The sequence below is a fragment of the Colossoma macropomum genome, unplaced genomic scaffold (genome assembly GCF_904425465.1).
Source record: "Colossoma macropomum unplaced genomic scaffold, Colossoma_macropomum, whole genome shotgun sequence".
In the NCBI taxonomy this organism is placed as follows: domain Eukaryota; kingdom Metazoa; phylum Chordata; class Actinopteri; order Characiformes; family Serrasalmidae; genus Colossoma; species Colossoma macropomum.
The window spans coordinates 32,795,291-32,818,703 of record NW_023494810.1 but is presented as its reverse complement, the minus strand read 5'-3'; the positions used below and the strand labels follow the sequence as shown (position 1 = coordinate 32,818,703).

The following is a 23,413-nucleotide window of genomic DNA, read 5'->3' as shown; positions in this document are numbered from 1 at the left end:
CCAGCACAAGGTGTCACCAAAGCAGGTCTTCTGAGTGACCTGAAAGCTGTTGAACAGGAGTCCTCAAAGCTGCGTAAGCAGCAGGCAGAACTGGAGGAAGAGGAGAAGGAGATTGATGCTAAGCTACGCTGTCTGGAACTGGGGATTACCCAGCGTAAGGAAACAATGGTGAAAGAGCGAGAGAGGAGAGAGCTGGCCTACTTGCGTAGCATGGGGGATGCACGGGACTACATGTCAGACAGTGAACTGAACAACCTCAGGCTGGCTGCGGTAGCAACTGGGACTTATGATGGGAATGCAATTTTGACGCGACCGAGCACAGCCCCTCTCAACCAATATACTTCTGACCTCAATGCAGCTTCTCAGTACTTGCCCACTTCCTCATATCTTCCGTATCCATATCCACAGAGCCAGCCTACACCAACGCAACCCCCAACTGCAGCATATCAGCAGATTGGATTTCAGCCACCACAGTATCCAGCCCCATCACAGCCCCAACCTGGAACTTTCCAGCCTCACCCACCCCAACCCTCATCTTACCAGACTCAAGGGGCCTTTCAGAGTCATGGTTACACCCAGTCATCATATCAAACTGATATAGGCCTGCAGCAAACCAGCCATCAGGGCTTCCAGCCTGCGGCAGGACCTTTGCCTGGACAGACCTTACCATACCCAAGCCCAAACCTGACCTTCCAGCCCCAGTCTGATATTCTTTCTGTTCATCAGATGCCACGACAGACATCGTTAGCTGATCTTGAGCAGAAGCTGCCAACCAACTATGAGATAATCAGTAATCCTGCTGTGTCAGTAGCCACCTCGGCTCAGGAGACTGGATTCAGTGGTGCGTATTCCTCACCCTTGACAAATGCTTATGGTCCATATCGCACCCCTGACCAGACACTGACAGATCGCATACCAAGTCCTACATCTGGGTATGGCACAGAGGGCCTCTATGCCACAAACCTGGAACAAAATATTCCCAGAAATTATGTCATGATAGATGATATCAGTGAACTGACAAAGGAGAACATGGGATCTTCTGATATGTCAAGAACAGGGTATGGGAGTGAGAATGGTCCACGGGGGACAGGCTATGGGGATAGATCTGAGGATCCATATGGAAGATCAACAGACAGTGCGGGTTACCATCAGCAGGGTGCAGTAGACAGCCATGGCCGTCCTAGTACAACTGTAAGTGGTGGATCTTCCTATTACTATGATGACTATAAGCATGGATCCCGCAGCAGTTCGGGAATGGGTAGCCAGAAGCATTCATCCAAGAACTTGGCACCAGCTGTTGTGTCTTCCAAGCGTAGCAAACACAGGAAGCAAGGCATAGAACAGAAGATTTCAAAATTCTCCCCTATAGAAGAGGCACGGGATGTAGAGTCAGATCTGGCTTCCTACACAATGACGACATCAACAGGTGGAAGCTGTACCGTGGTGACCAGAACAGGAGTGAAGAAGAACGTCTATGATCAACAGAAGCACTATGGCTCAAGAGATCGTCTGGATGAGGACGATCGTCTGTACAGCTCTGGAAGGTCGAGGTCCACAGGCTATGGCATGGACAAGATCTCTTCCAGAGACTCAGGAGGTTACAGAAGTAAGTCCTATGAGAGAGACGCCATGGAACGATCCCAGAGGGGTACTCACGGCCGTAGCGGACGCCCCTCCATGCGTGCTCAAAACTCTGAGGAAGAGAGTCCACTCAGCCCAGTAGGAAAGCCTGTGGGAATGGGACGGGGTACAGACCCACATGATGTGAGAAATCAGTATGGCTCCAGCCATTCCCTGCCAGATGTGCAGGATCATCACATAAGAGACATGCCGAAGAGCCATGTCTACAAGCCAGATGACCCGTACCTAGTGGATGATATGCAGTGTGCTGTTTCTGACAGTGAAGGTAACTGGTGCTGAATCACGACTGCCTATTAAAAGTGCATCCCGTCAGTCCAAAGACTGCATGCCAGGGTCACGGCTGGAGACCAGCATGGATGATGCATTGTGTTTGCTTTTTTATGAGCATGTTATGTTCAGTGCACAAAACCATATATGCCTACTTGTGTGCATGTTTATCAATGTTAAGTGTGTGTTAAAATATGTATTTATCGTTTTTGTGATGCATGTGCTGATTTTTTTAAACTGACTTCTGCATGTTTTTGGTGGATATGGCATATTTTAGTTCCTTTTTAGTTGGTACCTCTTCTGTTCAAGATCTTGCATGATTGGAATTTTGGCATTTTTCTCCTCCTTCTGCATGGATTCAGTTTGCACTCTACCCTTTTCTCCGTATTTTGGCACACACAATGGCATTGACTTTTTTACCTTTGTCTTGGTTCCCCAAAAAGCCTATCATTTGGGTCAGGAGGAGACAGACTGGTTTGAAAAGCCACGAGAAGCTCGTTCTGATAGATCCAGGCACCATGGAAGTGGAGCCCACTCTTCTTCAGGTAAGAGAAGCCACGTCAAGCACACCTACCACGATTATGACGAGCCCCCTGAAGAAGACCTGTGGCCACAAGATGAATACGGCCACCAGCACCAATCCTCTTCCACCTCTCCCCGAGAGCACCGACATCATGGTAGCAGCTCAGGACGTCACTCCTCATCTAGGCATTCTTCTGAAGATCCTAGATCCTCCCGTTCTTCCCGATCACATCCAAAGGACCCTTCTAGTCGTTCAGAAGGACGTGGCACTTCTTCCTCTTCCCAGAAAAGATCCTCAGATCCCCGAACTTCACAGTCGGGCTACCGGGATTCAGGCGACTACTCCCGTGACCCTGCATCTGGACACCACCACACGTCCAGTGGCCAACGGGGGCAAAGACAGTCAGGCTCATCCAGGCGGCAAGAATCTCCTGGATCCAGGCAACAGCAGCAGCAACAGCAGGGTCCTGGAGGTCAACAGCAACCACCACAGCAAGGGCAGCAGCGATCCACAGCACAACCCACAACTGGCAGGCAACCTGGATCCCAGCAGCCTGAAGCTGGGCAGGCCAGCCAACAGCCTCGCACCCAACAGCAGCAGTCACAACAACAGCCCGGACAGCAGCCAGCGATTACAGCAGGCACAACTCAGCCCATGTCCACAGCCACGACTGCTGGTGCTGGAGCTGGGGCTGCTCAGCAGCAAGCTAAGCCAGGTCAGGCTTCAGCACCAGGCAGACAGCAGGCTGCAGGACCAACTGCAGCTCAGCCAGCTGCTACTGGGGTGAGTCGAGATAAAGCTTATTATCACAGTTCCATTACAGCTTTAGTCAGTAAAGTCTTTTTATGCTGGTCTGTGACCAACTCTTCAATTGAAATCTTAACAATTATAAATATGACAAGAGAAATATTATCAGAGGGACCTGGCCGCAGATCAGTGTCCATTTTTTTTCCTGTTAAAAAGTGTTTTGGCCATTATCTATCTAATCTGTTAAATTAGAAACAAATATAAGGTTAGGATAAGGACTATGTTCTGGTTTGAGGTTAAGTTTAGGGTTGGAGTGAACAACCATAGTTATATTTCTGCTCTTGTCAAAGTTGAGCCAGCTAATCCATGTCCTACAGCTGCTATTTGTTTCTACTGTGCTGGGGGCTAAAATCAAATAAAAATGCAGCCTATGTTGAGAATCTAAGGTCGGTAATGTTGTACTTGTTTCCCTCATCATCTTCCCTTTTTTGGGGACAGGTGAAGATGGATACTCCTCCTGCCACTGCTGCGCCAACTCCTGCAGTTGCTATCGGATCAAAAGCTGCAGCCCAGCCTGCCAAAGGCCCTACGATTCCAGCCACAGGCATCGGTGAGTGGAGCTGACTGATTTTGTTGCAGGATCAATTTCATTACGTTTTATAGCTATCCTGAAATTAAAGGAATAATGCAGGGTTTTTAACCTGATCTCTGTCTCCTGTATGCATTCAACCTTTGCAGAATTCAGCAACTACCCAATCAGTAGATACAAAATTGGAAAGAACTGTAATATTCCTGTAGTTCAGTGAGTTGGATGAAAGTGAATGAAATCTATTGTAGCAACAAAAGCAGCAGCAGGGTTCTGCTTCTCTGCTTCTGTACTATTCAGTAAGTCAGAGTCATACGTTTTGAGGCTGGATTCCAAAAAGCTAAGCCTAGACTAAAATGAATTTTGGGCATTTTAGTTAAGTCCAAGACAAGCCTTTATTTATGCCTAGGAAAAGCTTCACATTTTCTTCACATTAAGGTCACATGGCCATGAATTGGATATGTATGTCCGATCTAGGACCACAAATGAAAGTGGTTCAGATCTGGTTTGAAAAGATCAGATTTGCCTTTCCACACAGCTCTGAAAGAAATCAAATCACATTAGGGCAAAAAAAATCTTAAAAAATATGTAGCTTGATTGCCTTAAAAATTCAATGAGCATCAAATGAATTAAAAGAATATAAAACACAGATTATCGTTGTGATAACTTTCCATTACAAGTTCAATGTACTAAAAATGTTATGCCGACCGTAAGTAAGGATACTTACTTTTTAAAGTTAAAACATCAAACCAATTTTTACAGTGTACAAAAGCCTATTTTTACACATTATATATTATTATTATATTTTTGATAATGACTTTTCCATAAAATCCCCAAGACACGCAAAATCCTATTATCTGTATAAGCCAATGTGCGTTTGAGAGGCAAAAAAGCAGCACTTAGCCAAGCAGCTAAACTAGCAGATCACTTCACTACCTACTCTGTGTATCAGGTAATTACTATCTGTGCTACAAGGTGTCTCCATTTGGACAAAAAGTCTGAAGCAAACCTGAAATGAGAGTGTATGTCTGTCTGTTACCTTTAAAATGTATATATGTTGCTACATTGAGAGTTGCTGATTTGCTAAAAAAAACAAATATTCCTATACATTTAATGAAATGCTTAATTAAAGCCAAAATAGACTGTTGGTGTTTTGTTTCATTATGGTCAGTGGTGGCGTGTTCTTCTGTGCATTTCAGTTCAGTTCAGTTCAGAACCACTGGCCAACTGTGCTTGCACACAGAAGAATTTGACCTCCGCATTTAACCCATCCGTGAAGTGAAACACCTACACACACTAGTGAACACACACACTAGGTGGCAGTGAGCACACTTGCCCGGAGCAGCCCTATCCACGGCACCCGGGGAGCAGTTGGGGGTTAGGTGCCTTGCTCAAGGGACACTTCAGTCACGTACTGTCGGGCTGACTGCCCCATTTGCTACCCATTTGGTAGCCATAGTATGTGGTAATGTGTCCAATCATATTTGCCATGTCTGTTCTTTTTCCCCACATTCTAAATCCAGCAGTTCATTATGATGTTCATGTTTCTTGGCGAGTTTTTGATTAAGGTGCTAAGCGACGTATTGTTTACATTCCTTCCGTTGTCTCTTGTGTGGCGATGTCTGTCATGAAGTAAGACTCTATTAAGTTTGAGAGAACCCAGACGGAGCATACAGTCATTTAGAAAATCGAATTATACCGTCGTCTGTGGGCTCTCTCTTTTCACGGCTCCAGTTCAGAGAGCTTCATCAAAGGTTATGTTGAAGATGTTTATTTGTATAGATGGAAATGAGAGCCATTCGGCTCGCACAACTCCTCGTTTCTCACGTAAACTCGTACACGTGCACACACACTCGGACACGGACGTAATTGCCCTCTCAAAGTCCTCGATTAGGTGGTGGTGAATCATGGAGAAGCGTGCCCTCTCCGTGTTGGCATTGACACCTCGTTGAATAATTCATGGATGGTAATGATGCTGTTCAGGTCGACTGTTGTATCTGATGCAGAATGCTCTGTTTTGATGCAATGTAATGTAGTTTAGCATTTCGCTACCCCTGAGGACTGTACTCTGTGGTCAGGATAAAGATGCACCCTTGCAGCAACAATTCCACCTACCCCAGAAAAAAGAACTGACAAGCCAAACAAACCAGTGAAAAATAGGGCAGGACATTCTAGAGGCCTCCCAACAACCACTCACAGGTGTTTCAGTGTGGGGGCTGTTTCTCTGAGAACGTTGGGTCTAGTAGTGGGCGCTATGGCCAGAATTTTATATCATGGTATAATTCAAATTTCAGATGGTTTTGATATACATGACGTTGTGTATATATACAAATAAAACCATTTTAAATGCTTAATGAACCTATTGTTGTATGTTAACAGTGGCTTATTGTTCAGTAATGTTTCTTCGCTTTATAATAAGAACAGTTAAAGTAAATCTGAAATATTATTATTGTATTAAATTTAGAAATAAACTGAAGAATATATTAATAAACCTTTGTCAGTATTGCTTGCTAGCACAAGCATCGCGGTGCTAAATGTTCTTTCATGTCTGAATTTCTACAGTTGTCTTTTTATTTTGCAGCTTTTCGTTCAGATTTTCCAGTCCACCTTAAATGGAGCAGCAGTAACACTCTGGGTTGCGCACAGGCACCGGAATATATCTGCTGCACCATTTAAGGTGGAACTGTAATTTTCAATGAGAAGCCGACTTTAGCTTCATCAGACTTCTCAAGTCATTTGTTTGATATATGCGTCCCGTACAGTCACTCTCCCTGACTGTCAGACACTGCCGGAATTTGGAAAACGTTGTTATTCCCGCTTCAGTCCCAGCTGGTCTACAGCTTGTTGGGCATGGCTGACCGCGTCAGGTGGCTTTTTAGGCGGCACAAAAGAAAGCCATTCTGCTAGTGATGATCTACCCCGTAACCCCATTGTCAGATTGACTATGACACTTTTGGCTCTCAGTGTGTGAAATATTGTGACTGCGTTGAGCTGCTAGTGAGCAACGAGAGTAGAAAAATCTATAGTTTAACATACAGACCTCCTCTAAAATAGGGAGGAAATTGCATGTTCAGGTTACTGTGAAAAGGGGTTCATCCCAAATGCAGTCTATTTTGAATATGTGTGGTAGGTAAGGTAGGTCATAACGTTAGGATAGATCCATTGCTTTCCTTGCAACTTCCCTGTCGTTTCCAACTGTCCTAGTTTCGATTGGCTAGCATTTTAAGTTGAAAGATTTCTGTAAAACGTAGTGAAAACAGTTGCTCTGCATTTGTGGACAGAGCATTGAATTCTATGGAGTTAATTTTGTGGCAAAAGTTTCAAATCAAATTATAAAATCCACAAGCAAAATGTTAATTATAAAAATGTCCAAAATATGTTGTAAATACAAATGAGAAATACAATAAGAGTTAAATCAAAAGATTTCTAGTCATTTTCAGTCGTTCTGATATAAATTTATTACTAATTTTGCCAGTTTTTACTTTCATTTCTTTCTATTTGCTGATTTTGCTAATATTGTCTTTGCTTCTGGAATTGCTCTTTTGCTTCTGAAGGTATTTTTTGCTTGGTATTTTTGATTTTTTGGGCGACTGAAATATTGGGGTTCACACACTAAACGATTAGGGATCACACACTACTCAACTTTTCAGCTGTTGCTGAACTCACATTCTCGCGAGACCTAAATAATCAAACGTGGAGTTGCTGCTGCTGTTTTCTCTGCCGTTTGCTTCTGACTTTTGGCACATTTTAATAGGGGGCAGGTCTTAAAAGAGGGCGTTCACGTGCACTTTCTATTGATCAACTGATTTGTTGTGTCAGATAAAATTATTATTGTTCTATTATATTACAATAGCATTGGATTGAATGGGATACGTTCAGTGCTGGAGCTGCCAACTACCTCAGACACGTTTCATCCATTTCACACATTTGGATCACTGCAGTCTGATAACTGTTGTATCCTTTTCCCCCCGCAGGGTCAAAAGCGGCCCCCAGGCCGGGAGGCATAGGCAGCGCAGCCCAGCCGGGACAGCAACCCGCTGAGGGAGAAAACGTTCTTACCAAGATCCTGCAGGGTGGCGCCGCAGAGCAAGCAGGAAAACTGGGAGACGGTAGGATGAAGGGATGATGAGGAACGAGTGTAGGTGGGCTGGGAGGGATGACAGAGATGCAGAGAATTAGTGAGAACTGTGAATGTATGTGGGTGGGGTTTATGATCTTCATTATTTAGCTCATCTCACGCTATCTTGAATAACTGGCCTCCTTTTTATCGCCCTGAAAAGACTAAAGGGCCCATATTCTGCAGTTTTTGTATTTTATCTTCTTCCATGAGGTCTGTATTTATTTCTACACGACCATTTCCAACCTGTTTTTATCCCTTAAGCCTTGGGTTCTCTACACAACTTTTAAAGCATTAGCAGATTATAAAAGACTGGGTGTCTGAAATATTGGGGATCACACACTACTCAACTTTTCAGCTGCTGCTGAACCGAATGGAGCTCACTGACCTCACGTGAACTCACACATTCTCGCGAGACCCAGATAATCAAATGTGGAGCTGCTGCTGCTGTTTTTTTTCTGCCGTGTGAACTGATACAATAAAGAAGCAGCAGGTGAACATGTTTAAGTGAGAATCATGGATTTGAAAATGTGATCAGTTGATATTTTTAGAGTTTTAAATGTACATAAACTCAATAGTGCCTTAAACTCAGCTCTTTAAAAAGCTTCTTTTAAAAAGAATTTAACACTGGGGGGAAATAAAACATAAAATGTGGTCTGTGCAAAAGTTATGGCACATTTTATGCTGTATTTTGTCCAATATGTTGAATTCAGCAAATAAGCTGTAATTGTGCATTCAGATGTGCAGAACTGTGTTCTCTGTAGAGAATGTGTTTCGCATTTACCCAGGGGGGTTCAAACTTTGCTTATGACTGTATTTTTATTGTCTTTGTCTCCAATCTGTTTTTTTTTCTGTTTCTCTCTACAGCTGTATCCGCTCTCGGGAAGAAGTTTACGTCGTTTTGGTGAGCTGCTAACTGGAGGGTGAGTAAACAGGGTTTTTATGTGAAGGCAGTCTTCATAATAATAATAAAAAGAAGAACTTTATTTGTATATCAAATTTCAATCAGAGACATGAAGCATAGAACAATAGATCAAGCAGAAATGAGGGCACAGCGGTAGAAGAAATGCAAAAACTACTTGAAGTATTTATTTATTTGAATAAAGTATATAAGTACATTTTAAGTTGCTTATTAGTTGATATGATGTTATTTCAATACATGGATAAAACAAACAAGGTTCATTTTCACTGTACTGATATATTTTGTTATGCTGATGTTCTTCAGGGTTTGGGGTGACTGAGGGGACTGGAAAAAAATCTACTACAACTGTTTCTGCCTTTTCACACATTAATCTGAGGATGGAGGACACCCGAAGACTCCGGTGAGTTTACATTACCTGCCGCTGGAGCTATGAAGAAAAGCATTTCTTGCTGGTAATTTCAATATAAAGGCAACTGATAAGTAGTTCCGCATTAAACTGGCTTCCTTATCAATGAATAAAATCAAAATAAATGCAGTTTTAGCTTAATTAGAGCTGCAACTATTAGGCAATTGTGGAAAAGAAACACTTAAAGTGCTTCATTTGTTAAAAAAACTAAAGCCTATAATATTCAAAAGATATGCAATCATTCTGACAGACTGTAATACACTACAGTAAGTGTAGGTGGCGATATGGCTTCAACTGTTTCATTTAAAAAGCCTCTATAATGTTCATATGATCCACACAGTCACTCTGACAGACTGTAATACACTACAGGAAGTGTAGGGGGCGATATGGCTTCTATTGATTCATTTAAAAAGCCTCTATAATGTTCCAAGATCCACACAGTCATTCTGACAGACTGTAATACACTACAGGAAGTGTAGGGGGCGATATGGCTTCTACTGTTTCATTTAAAAAGCCTCTATAATGTTCATATGATCCACACAGTCACTCTGACAGACTGTAATACACTACATGAAGTGTAGGGGGCGATATGGCTTCTACTGTTTCATTTAAAAAGCTCTATAATGTTCATATGATCCACACAGTCACTCTGACAGACTGTAATACACTACAGGAAGTGTAGGGGGCGATATGGCTTCTACTGTTTCATTTAAAAAGCTCTATAATGTTTATATCATCCACACAGTCATTCTGACAGACTGTAATACACTACAGGAAGTGTAGGGGGCGATATGGCTTCTACTGTTTCATTTAAAAAGCTCTATAATGTTTATATGATCCACACAGTCACTCTGACAGACTGTAATAAACATGAAACAGAAACCTGAATTTTTAAAGGCAGATTTTTTTTTCCTGATTCTCTCCAAGGCATGTGAATCTCTTTAACAGCCAAGTCTCAATGCACTGAGCACACGGCATCCTGTGAGAGCTCCCTATTTAATCAGAACGTGCTCCAAAAGGAAGGGACTAACCCCCACCATCTAAAACTTCCCCCTCGGAATGCAGCCAAACGCATTCCCCATGGCCTTTCAGCCTCAAGCGGCACATGGCACGGCTCGGATTGGATCTGAGCCACCTGGAAGAATTACATTTCAGTTTCCGAGGGCTCTCCGCTGTGTTATCAGTGGAGTGTCTCATTACTCTGTAATAGATAAGAAAAAAATCAATAGCTCAGCTGGATATTTGCATATATTATGCGCGTTTGCATAACGAGAGTGAACGGATGTCTGGTTGGACGTGCTGTTGATGGGATTTATCTGACCCGGTGGGATTTGCTGTGTCTTTCAGTCACCGCACCGATCAAGAGTGGAATCTGCAGGATGCTTCATCAGCAGACGGAACTGGATGATGGAAGAGATGCTGGATGGACCTTGGTCAGCACTGCAGTCCCAAGACACCCAAATCTCAGCTTGTTGGCAAAAGTTTCGAGGCTGCAGAGAGTGAGAGAGTGCAGGAGCAGTGGGTTAGAGGGGCCAGCTGTTCCTCCTCATTACAGCCGTGAGCACCTCGTCCTTATTTATTTATTCGCTGCAAAACGGTGCTGTGTTGAATTCACTCCATTCAAATGTGTTCATCACATCCGCATTAATTAAATATAACACATGAGCAAAATTACCGGTGAAAGGAAGCTGATAGACTGAAGTGTTTTGATATAATATATTTCATATGAATTTGAATTGAGTAAATTTGATGCATAACTTTTTTAAGTGTAGTGTATTTACAAAAGCAGACTTACCCCAGAATGTGTCTGACCTCTGATTTCAGGTCAGTTTTGCTGCTTAATTTTCATAGCATTTGCTATGTCTGAAAAAAGAAGTTCAGTTCAGTTCCATTTAGTTGAATTCAGTCCAGTTCAGTTCCATTAAGTTTGGTTTTGTTCAGTTCGGTTCAGTTTAAATCAGTTTAGATCAGTTACTTTCACTTCAGTTCGGTTCGTTCAGTTCCATTCACTTTAGTACAGTTCTATTTAGTCCAAATCAGTTTAGTTCTGTTCAGTTCAATTCAGTGCAGTTCAGTTCTGTTTCATTTCTGTTCAGTTTAATTTAGTTCCATTCAGTTTAGTTCAGTTCCATTCAGTTCAAATAAGTTTTGTTCAGGTCCTTTCAGTTCAGTTCAGTTCAAATCAGTTTAGTTCAGTTCAATTTAACTCAAATCAGGTTAGTTCAGTTCCATTCAGATTAGTTCAGTTCCATTCAGTTCAAATCAGTTCAGTTTAGTTCAGTTTTAGTTCAATTCATTTCAGTTCAATTCAGTTCACTTCAGTTGAGTTCGGTTGAGTTCAGTTCCATTCCATTCAGTACAATTGAACCCAGTTTAGTTCCATTCTATTCAGTTTAATTCAATTTATTTCAAGTTTCATCCAGTTTCAGTGGGTGTTTTGATGAATCAGGGTTTTCCTGCACAAAAGGAGATAATTATGGTTAAATTAATGCAGACTAATCTTTAATCTTTAATATCTCTTTGGTTACTTGCACTAGAACCGTGACACATTCAGATGTTCATATGTCTGATTTTATCCTGATACATTATATACATTACATGTATGTAATGCTGTTTTATTCACAATAATGTTTTATATTAATATTTCAATCTGCAATGTGTAAGTTACAAAAATTAATGAATGAATTAACATAATAAGAGAAAGTTAATATAAAAAAACTAATTAATTTGACGAACGGGATGCCATCATTTTGAACATAATACTGTAACAGATTACAATATTTACACATTTAGTTTAATTTAGTTGTTTCTAAATTAGTTGTTTCTGAGTCACAGTTCATGCCTGTTTCTCCTCATATTAGCTCAACAGTGCCATCTATCTGTAAGGGAAAACGCTGCACATGCTTCTGTCCAGCTTTAATATTTTAGACAAAAGTCGAGTTACAGTTTATTGTAATGGTTTATTTTAGTTTTGTTTTGTAGTAGTTTTAGTTTAACCTTTTCAGAGAAGCCAGCTTCAGATTATCACCCAGTATTTTCAGAGAGGAAACAGTTACAGGTCATTGAGAAAGAGCTGCTCCTACTCTGTTACGGCCACATCCAATTAATGGGGGTCAAAGGTCTGAGCTTGCATCAGCTGACCTCTGAGAGCCAGTAGAAATTGCCCTTTCACTTCTGGCCGCTGGGGAAGTGGGTCAGAGAGAGAGAGAGAGAGAGACAGAAGGAAGGAGAGAGAGAAAGAGAGAGAGAGAGAGAGAGAGACAGAGGGAGGGAGGGAGAGAGAGAGAGAGAGAGAGAGAGAGAGAGAGAGAGAGAATTTGCTGGCTGATTAGAAGGCTCTCTTTGGATTTAGCCTTAGCCGTTAGCATCATGCTTATGCTTATTCATGCTTGGGCTGTATGAACTGTTTATTTTGAAGAGTGAGCAAGAAAACAATCACAAAATGGGGTTTTATTAATATTTTATGAAAAAAAGAAGGTAAACACAGTTATAAGCACCCAGAGAGCAGTTTGGACTGCATTTGAAGGTGCGAGTTCAGCAGCCTGAGGACTCTTTGGGAACGATCCAAGAGAGCACGGGTTCAATCCCAGCTGATAGCTTCTGCCATTGTGCCCTTAAGCATGACATTTAACCCTTGACCTCCACAGGGAGCTTGTGTCAGACGCTAGCAAATGTAAGCTGCGCTCAGGGAAAATGGTTAGCGGCTAGCAGCTTTGTTTTTAACCCCGTTTTACTGCCCTGTACAGTGTGTGAACATGTGATAGTAAATGGGCCCTTAAAAACGGTCCAGAATTACTAGGAACAAAAAAAAATTAGCATCCATGAAAGTTAAGAACATTTTTCCTGTGAAAGTAACGTTTTTTGTTAACTTGCAGAAAATTCCAAGTGTAGAACACAAGATTAGTGTTAGGATTTTTTTGATGTTTTAATGCTCCAAACATTTGGGATTTTTGGCCTGCTCAGATCCATCACTCGCTTGTTATCGTTTGAGAAATGGTATGTTTGGTTAAAGCGACAATATGCTGCTTGTAATTGACTTCTGAAGTTCTGAAGTTCAGTTCAGTTGGATTCGGTTCAGTTCAGTTTAGATCAGTTCCATTCAGTTTAGTTCAGTTCAATTAAATTCAGTGCCATTCAATTCAGTTCAGTTCAGTGCATTTCAGTTCAAATCAGTTTAGTTCAGTTTAGATCAGTTCCATTCAGTTCAGTTCGGTTCAGTTCAGTTCAAATCAGTTTAGATCAGTTCCATTCAGTTCAGTTCAGTTCTGTTCAGTTCAGTTCTGTTCAGTTTAGTTCGGTTCCATTCAGTTCAGTTCAGTGCAAATCAATCCAGTTCAGTGCAAATCAGTTTTAATCAATTATTTTCAGTTCAGCTTAGTTTAGTTCAGTTCAGTTCCATTCAGTTCAAAATCAGTTTAGATCAGTTCAAACATTTGGAATTTTTGTCCCACTCAGATCCATCAGGCACTTATTATAATTTCAGAAATGGTAGTTTGGTTATAGCAGCTATATGCTGTTTGTAATAGACTTCTGAGGTCAAGCCTTCATTCTGTAGTCGGCATTATGCCCAAAAAAGGAACTCTAAGCCAGTTTTCTCTAAGAGAAAAAGCATGTCAGCGCACAGCCGAGTCAAAATATTCCTATTTTGACTCTTTTGAGATCTCATGTTTGAAAGTATCCAGTGATATTCGGGGGGAGATGTTTGTATGTGACCGATATCCACTGATCAAGGGGCTAATAAATACAGCTGTGGTGCTAATTAGAGTAGCCTCCCCAAAGTGACTGTAGTCTTTTAAAATGCACTCCCACCTTCGAGACACATCATCAGAAGAGAGTTTTGCTAGTCTGTAAACCAGGAGGTTGTTTTAGGGAGTGCTGCGGCACCGCTGCAGGAGCCGAGTAGGCATGTTTACAGCAGATGGTGGTGATGGATTCATCAACTACCACACTTACTGGATTATGTGGTGTGTTTTGGTGAGGTTGCCAGTCTCAGGATGCCAGTTTAGCTTGCATGTAGCTCCTTAAGGGCCCCGTAATCTGAAGGATCGAGTGACATTCGAAGGAAAATTGTACACGGGACAAAACGTATCAGATTTGGAACAATTTTGTTTACGGCAGAGTGATTCTCAAAAATGCCATTAATTTAATAAATAAAGAGGAAATTTGATTATAAAGAGAATCTGCTGAGACCTGGAGAATTTGCTGCAGCTGAACAGTGAAATTCAGTCAAGTTCAGTTTAATTCACTTCACTTAAATTCAGTTATATTCACTTCAGTTAAATTCAGTTATATTCACTTCAGTTAAATTCAGTTGAGTTTGATTGAGTTTAACTGAGTTTCTGTTGAAACAGTGGGGATTTTCAGAAACCCAGTTCATTTTTCTTATAGAGAAACCCCACTTGGACTCAGAGCTCCTGTATGGGCAATGACGACTTCAGAGGGCTGTGGACAGTCATTATAGAACTAATTCACAGTTCTGGTCAGAACAGGATGGGAAGGTTTCAGTATGAAAACCTAAAGTGGCTTTTTACTGTGTAATGAAGGGGTGGGCTGCCTGCAGGTGGGAGACTTATCCAAAGACTCTTTAGGTGGATCTCATCATGCACTTTTTCCTTAGTGTGTGTGTGTGTGTGTGTGTGTGTGTGAGAGAGAGTATGATATCATACTGTCTCAGCGGTGTGTGTGTGTGTGTGTGTGTGTGTGTGTGTGTGAGAGAGAGTATGATATCATACTGTCTCAGCGGTGTGTGTGTGTGTGTGTGAGTATGGTATCATACAGTCTCAGCCGTGTGTGTGTGTGTGTGTGTGTGTGTGTGTGTGTGAGTATGGTATCATACAGTCTCAGCCGTGTGTGTGTGTGTGTGAGTATGGTATCATACAGTCTCAGCCGTGTGTGTGTGTGTGTGAGTATGGTATCATACAGTCTCAGCCGTGTGTGTGTGTGTGTGTGAGTATGGTATCATACAGTCTCAGCCGTGTGTGTGTGTGTGTGAGTATGGTATCATACAGTCTCAGCCGTGTGTGTGTGTGTGTGTGTGTGGATCTGCAGAGCGGATGGAGGGATAAAACAGGCTCAGGGGCTCTTAACGCCGCCACCAATCCGTCTCAGCCCCCGGATTACGGGCCAATCCCGGCCGTGCGCTGCCTGTGGGCGGAGCTTGATGGTCAGATTGCAGTGGAGATGGGGGGGTTGGTGCTCCTTGCTGGTGTGGGGGGGTCTTTGATTTCACGCTCTGTCACACGCCGCGGTAATGACTTTACTACAGCGATGCTAACAGACGGACAGCGGCCGCGCAATCCGGCCCACGGAGAATTACCCAGCCTGCCTGACAGCTCGGCTGGGAAATGAAGATATTTTTAGGTGGATGTTTGTCTGTCGTAACAAAACGTCACATCTCCAGAATACACAGAGAAGAGGAAGAACTTTGATGTGCTTTAATGTGACGAGAGACGCTGCTGCTGTAAAATAGAGTAAAAAAATCTGATAATAAATCTAAGCTGTGGGGCATCATGACTATTGTTATATATTAATTTGTATAATTATTTGTTAATTTATCTGTATTATCTTTGTATTTTCATAGTATGTGGGCTTGCATCAGTATCACTTATAATTCTGTAGTTTTTAATATGTGATATCTTTCTGTATTGGAATAAATCAGCAATAAGTTCCCTCACATCTGAGCTGACTGGCAATAGATTTAACTCTCCTGCCCTCTAGTGTTCTTGAAGGGTAGTGCACATTGCATTGCTCATTTTAAAGGGCCCGTAACAAAACCAGATTTGCTTTTCTCAAATGAAAGAGTTTAATGTTGAATGTAAACACTTTTAAAGGTTCAAAAAACCCACTCCATACATACATATATGGAAAACTGAGCTGCTTGTATTTGTGATGCCTCCTACATTAGTTTAGCTCCACCCACTTGCTCTGAAGTCTTAAGGAGTGTTTCAGCCTGAACTGCTTTTTAAATGAGACACAATAAAGGACAGCTAATCAGAACAGAGCTCATTTACATATGTCAGTCTTAAAGGCAACAGTAACAAAAACGGCCGGTTTGATTTTAAGGGATAAACAGAAGTGGGTAAATGGTCATGGAAAAATGAATTATGAGTTATGAATTATGACATAAAGCTGCATAAATGTCATAAGTGGACCTCAGGGAAAAAATTTAATGTAAGATTAATGAAAGGACTTTATTTAATGAAATGTATTATATTTTTAAATTCAAATTTTACTAATTGTATTAAAAAAAATCCTATGAATTTCAAGAAATGCATTTTATCTCTATCTTTGTAATAATAATAATGATAATAATAATAATAACAATAATTAATAAATACATTCTTAATATAAATCTCTTTACATTAACTTACATTGAAAGGTAAGAGTGTTTTTGCCCTCTCCTGTAAAGTTACATACCTATATATACATACATATATATACATACATACATACACACCGATCAGGCATAACATTCTGACCACCTCCTTGTTTCTACGCTCATTGTCCATTTTATCAGCTCCACTTACTATATAGGTGCACTTTGTAGTTCTACAGTTACAGACTGTAGTCCATCTGTTTCTCTGATACTTTGTTAGCCCCCTTTTACCCTGTTCTTCAGTGGTCAGGACCCCCATGGACCCTCACAGAGCAGGTACTATTTGGGTGGTGGATCATTCTCAGCACTACAGTAACACTGACGTGGTGGTGGTGTGTTAGTGTGTGTTGTGCTGGTGCGAGTGGATCAGACACAGCAGTGCTGCTGGACTTTTTAAACACTGTGTCCACTCACTGTCCACTCTATTAGACACTCCTACCTTGTCAGTCCACCTTGTAGATGTAAAGTCAGAGACGATAGCTCATCTGCTGCTGCACAGTTTGTGTTGGTCATCCTCTAGTCCTTCATCAGTGGTCACAGGATGCTGTCCACAGGACGCTGTTGGCTGGGTATTTTTGAATGGTGGACTATTCTCAAGAATGACCCACCACCCAAATAGTACCTGCTCTGTGAGGGTCCATGGGGGTCCTGACCACTGAAGAACAGGGTAAAAGGGGGCTAACAAAGTATCAGAGAAACAGATGGACTACAGTCTGTAACTGTAGAACTACAAAGTGCACCTATACAGTAAGTGGAGCTGATAAAATGGACAATGAGTGTAGAAACAAGGAGGTGGTCATAATGTTATGGCTGATCGGTGTATATTTGTATATAAATATATATATGTATATATATATATATATATATATATTTGGTAGAAAGGTAAAAAAAAATAGATGAAAAATAACAGTCTAAATGAAAATAACAGCACAGTTGAGTCACAGTACTTACAAATATATGCAAACCTAATTAATTTTAAAATTAATTTTCATTTTTTATGTGGATTTAAGGATTTAAAACCCATTTCAAGCTTGCATTCCTAATGTTCTCTGGAGTGCTCTTCTGGAGTTGAGGACTGTAAGAGCTCTAAAGCCTCAGCTGAGTGAGTTTCATTGCTGTCCTAGGAGAAGTTTAATGACCTCTCAGGTTGAAGTGGAAGCGGATGATTCAGGCAGTGTTTGTGTTGTGAAGTGAAGCTGATACCTGCTGATCTTCTGCTTTCGTTTATCTGCAGGTGAGGCACCTGGCCTGCGAGAACAGGAGAGGAGGCGTCCCACGGCAGCGGCCCGTCTGACCACATCTGCGGACAAGAATGAAGACCAGTGACCTGCCCTGAGTGTCCACCAGCTCAGTCTGCACTTTCACAGTACTCCAGTATGTATTGGAGGATTAGTCGTCCATAAAGATCATTACAGACCCCCAGAGTGGAGAACACTGAGAAGAGTAATGCAGTCACTGTACATGAGGTTTAACATCAGTACCGGTTCAGATGTTTGGAATCACTCATTTCATTGTAGACTCAGTAATGACCTCATAAACTACACAGCAAAAGAAATGTTTAGGTTTTTTTAGTGAACAACACAAAACAGAATTAAAGATTTTATTACCACTTTTCAAATATGGATCACTCTAGATATTAACTTTATTAGAGCTTCGTTCTTGATGCTCTACAGCTTTCTCCTCCAATTAAGGACTTATTTACAGATCTGTTCAGCATTCTGATGATCTAGAAGCTGTGAAGTTGCACAGAACAAGCATATCGCTACTGTCAGAACAAAACCTTGTATCCCCATTTTTGTCGTTTTTCAGTTTTTGACATAATTTGAAAAGGTCTGTTGTCCTTTACATTGTGTGTAAATTTCACGATGAATGGACAAACAGAAATGTCCCAAAATGACTAGGAAAAAATTCTGATTCCATTGACTTACATTAAAAGTAAAGTAGGTTTTTTCCTTCTCCTGTAAAGTTACCATTTTGGAGATACGAGGTTTTGTTCCGACAGCGATATATAAACTCCGGTTTATCTGCTAATTGGCCGTATTGAAAAATTGAAAACATTGATTCCAAACTTTTGATCGGTCGTGTCGTTGAAGGGTCTCGCTCCAAAATTCATGAAATTTTTTTAGTGGGTTTTTACACATACAGGAAATATCAATGCTGTATTATGGTTAATATCATTTGTATGATATCTAAGTTTGTTATACATCAGATGTTTTTCTTTTCAGATCTCTTCTGGTTTGAATGGATGTGCAGTGTTTTGGAATGAAGCTTATCAATTCTAATCTATAATCTGAGTGTGTGTGCAAAAGTTTTGGCGCCCCAGTTCAAATGACATATTTTTTTAACCTCCACGGAGAACACACTTCTGCTGGATTCAGCTTATTGGGGGGAAAAATAAAGCATGAATGTGGCCTGTGTAAAAGTTATGGCACCTTTCATATTTTGTGTTTTATTTTTTTTCCAATAAATATTTTTATATAGATAGAAAATGTGCATTAAAATGAGCAAAAAAAGTTATATTAAAGTGTGTTCCCTGCAGAAGATGTGTTACCATACTTTCACTTAGAAAATCAACAAGGTCATTTGACTGAGGATACATAAATATATATATATATATATATATATTATATATATATATATATATATATATATATATATATATTTACACACATGGATATATATGTGGATCAGGTAAATGAACTGCATTACTTTTTTCCAGTGTAAGCCAATATCCATCTATAAAATACATTACAAATTCCATTTTACATCAATCTTGGGGGTCTTCCTCAGCTCGTGGACTCTCTCTGGTGGTCATTATGCTCTGGTGTCCTCCACATACCTGCAGATGAGTGAAGGCAGAAGCAGTTTTGTATTTTTTTTCCAGTCCCAACCTGAGACTTTTTCAGACTGTTGTTGCAGAAAATCCGACACGCAGCGGCGCCAAACGGACAACGTTGTGTTTCTACGATCTCGACATTCCAACATGGCGATGATTGACCTAACTCTCTTTGAATGTCTTTGGGGTTTTTCTTTTTTTTTTCTTCCTTTCTTCACTCGACCTGTTTGTTCTATGTGTACCGAATGCAAATGTGTAAAGTGTGGACATGGGACTGCACGCACAACGTAGGTATCTTCTATATAAACCCATATCTAACCACCTTTTACATGTCCTGTAAGGGGGAGGCCATGGCAGAGCGTGTAAATATGTCAGGGTAATGTAAAGTGGAGGGAGTCTAAAGTCCAGTGATATTAGACTGCCTGCATGGTCACGTCCCTCTTTTAGCCATTATCAAGCCATCACTAGTCGATCACAGAACCCCTGTCGCTGTTCTTGTGTAATTTAGGGGTCCAAGCACCTAATCCTGGATCCCTTTCTTATTTCTTATCATTGTTTTATTTTTATCTTGTTAGTTTCTTATCATTTCCATTGGCCTGATCTGATTTACTTTAAGACTTAAAAGCCTTATTCATATTTTTTACTCGTATACCTCATGTGGTTTTTGTTTTTTTTTTTAAAGAGAAAAGCTCTGGGTCATCCTTACTTGATTTATTTTGCACAGCTGTATCTTACTGTAAAGAGACTGATATTGTAAATCATTTGTGTATTTATGGATTTATATTTCTGGGATGGTGTTTGTTCAATGCTTGTTATTTTGTTTATTTATACTTTTGTGTTTGTTAATTGTCATATTTATTATCAGTAATATATATATATTTTGGGGTTGATTGTTGATTTTTCTTAAAGCAATAGCATGCGGATAGCTATAGAGCACAATTTTATTGTCGTTCAGAGTGGTTCGAAAATAAGTCCTAAGTCACTAAGGGGGAATTCCACCAACTTTTCAAAATTTCCGTGTAAAATGTAAAGTCATTCAGAGTGGTTTGGTGTGAAATGGTTCAGATGTCTTTACAGTGGTGGTGATAGGAACCAGGGGTCGCCATGACTACAACACAAATATAGACATTTTATTTACTATCCAGAACCACCAGTGAACCTACATGAACCTACATCAGGCAGTGAATTCATAACCCTTTCATGTAAAACTTTCTGTGAGGGAGCTTTTAGAGGTGGACGTCTGGTTCCTATCACCACCACTGAGAGCTCTGAAGTTTGTCTAGAACAGAGAATTTCCCATCAAACCAATCTGAATGCAGAAATTTTATAAAAAATTGGTGGAGTTCCCCTTTACGACACTATGTATGTCAGTGGGTAGCATACGCAACGTGTACAATCACTCACAGTGGATATGAATGAACTTTCCCCACACATACAGACATAAACATATACACATACAAATATAATGTAATACAGAGAAGGCTTTTGAATTGAGTTTTTCCATTTCAAATTCTCTATGCAATGATCCATCCAGTATCGTCATTGCCACAAACTCACAGCACCGAAACTCCACGCTCAAAAATATGGATATGAACTTGTTTGTATTTATCTTCTTGTATGTATTGAACTTATTATTGAATTTTGGATCTTGTTTTTTATTTGATTTCAGTGGCATGTTAATTACTGCCCCTTGTATATCCCCTGGTTTCGGGGACTATGTTGCCAAAGGGTTTCTCGTGTTGACCGTCTGTCTTGGACGTCCACCATCTCGTTGCTTGAAGCATGGTTCTGCTTGGCATCTCTCTGCCTGCTCGTGTACAGTTAAACCTCCTCCGGTCTGCGCTGCGGCTTCTGTGCTCCGCGCTCTGCTCATGCGCTCGTTAGGTGCGTCTCCACTGGATGGACTGCGTTCGGTCACGTCTCGAGACGGCGGAGATATAGATTTGAGTCATATCAGAGCTCCACCTTATTCTCCCTTTAACCAATCAGCATGTTTACAGCAGTTTGAATGTGCAGTATTTGGAATACTTGCTAACGTCAATATCATAGATTGAACATCATCAGGCTCCGCCCACAGAGTTCTTCCCTGAAGTATCTCCCATTCAGCCTAATAAGAAACTGACTCAGTTTATATCACAATACCTACATTTAGAGTCGGTTATTCATTCAGCCTAATGAGAAACTGCAGAACAGACTCAGTTTATATCACAATATCTACATTTAGAGTCGGTTATTCATTCAACCTAATGAGAAACTGTAGAACAGACTCAGTTTATATCACAATACCTACATTTAGAGTCGGTTATTCATTCAACCTAATGAGAAACTGTAGCTTTCATTCATTCTTAGCAATGTTGACATCTTTAAACTTCCTTATCTTCCTCTTAAGCTTCCTCTAACACTGTAACCTTATAGAATCATCCCAATGAAAATGCTAACACTGCTAAGAGTGGATGAAAGTGAATAACAGTTAGCATTACCCAGAGGGCATTAAGCTAACTGGTGGCTACCAGCTTCATTTTAGCATATTTGCGAATTGCTACCACCTGTATGGCGTTGTTTTAGCATTTTTAGCATTAGCATTGATACCACTGTTGAATTGTGACTAGAGCTTCAGTTCAGCCCATAAATGTCAAACTCAGCTTCTACTGTAATGCTAATTTCTACTAACATGGACAACTTTTGGCTGTTCTAGTTTAAACACAAACATTTGACGCTTGTAAAAGATATTATCTTATGTCTGAGCTTGTATGTGTCAGTTTTACTGTGACTCTTTCAGTAAGGAGCTGCCGCCGCTGTTTTCCAGTCCTAACAACTAACCTCAACCTGTTCAGACTACGGTTCATATTCACAGTCAGTGACGTATCTAGAACTTGTACAAGGTCTAGAGTGATGTTATTTCTCATGAAATTGGCCCCATTGTTAATTAAAGCATGATTGGTTGATTCCTCTGTCACTTCCTAATTATGATGGTAGTTAATCTAATGTGTAAGGCCTTCAGCCCAGCTCCTGAAGTTCTAACCAATAGGAGAGCAGCTTGGCAGAATCTACCTAGATACCACAGAGAGAACAATCCTGATTGGACAATTTTGGGCGTTTCAAGAATTTAACCCTTTTGTTTCCAACCAAAAGTTATATTTTTAGTTCACAGAAATCATTAGGCCTCAGGGTTCCCCACTAGATGATAAGTTGGGAATAGCTCGTGCCCTATGTAGTGCCCTAGGTAGGGAGTAGGGAGTCATTTGGGATTCAGCCCGTGTTTAGCATTCTCGTGCTGATTGAAAGCACAAAGCTGATCCTTCTCAAATTAAAGTCTTTTGCATTTGCGATATTGGATCAATTAAATCAATAAAGAGGGATGTTTGGAATGTTTTTTTCACTGTCACCATGGAGACGGTCAATAGCCAGTGCATGAGCCGATGCGGTCGTCACAGAAGCTGAACGCAGAGACGGACACACGCATGACACACACACTTACACACACTTACACCCACTTACACACACAGGGACACATGAAGGAATCTTCACTGTAAATACAGACTTTCACTATTTTGTACAGCGTTTAAATATCATGAGTGGAAAACGACGGCCGTCTTGTGCATCCTCACGCCGGCCTTGCTGCCAACTTTTTGTGCTTTTGTGTATAAAAAGGATGATAATGATCATTGTTATTATTATGATTATTATTATTGTTATTATTATTATTGACAAAAATAAGCATAGTATCTGTGGCTGGCTCTCAATGACTGTTGAATACCGTGAACAAAAAAAAAAAGATGTATTCCGAAACCTGCTCTGTGTAGAATTTCCATATTGTGTAAGGTAAAGAGAGAAAAAATATCAAAGTGGCAAAAAGTGGTCTTAACTTCCATCTTACTATCTGTGCTGGAAGATTATTGAGTGACAATGTGGATCAAACGCAACTCTGATTGGGTATTAAACACATTCAGCACATTGAGAAAAAGATAAAGGATTAAAAAAATGAAATCATGG

At 40.7% G+C, this 23,413-nt stretch overlaps 1 protein-coding gene across 1 annotated transcript in view; it reads left to right on the top strand.

The window, feature by feature from the left end:
• The window catches only part of bsnb (bassoon (presynaptic cytomatrix protein) b), a 140,223-nt gene extending 131,099 nt beyond the window's left edge, over window positions 1-9,124 (top strand). Inside the window, 6 exon segments of the mRNA XM_036559092.1 lie at window positions 1-1,906; window positions 2,352-3,214; window positions 3,677-3,788; window positions 7,739-7,873; window positions 8,749-8,804; window positions 9,107-9,124. Of these exon segments, the coding sequence (XP_036414985.1) occupies window positions 1-1,906; window positions 2,352-3,214; window positions 3,677-3,788; window positions 7,739-7,873; window positions 8,749-8,789 (3,057 nt within the window). The 3' untranslated portion in view covers window positions 8,790-8,804; window positions 9,107-9,124.
• The last annotated feature ends 14,289 nt before the right edge of the window (window positions 9,125-23,413 follow it).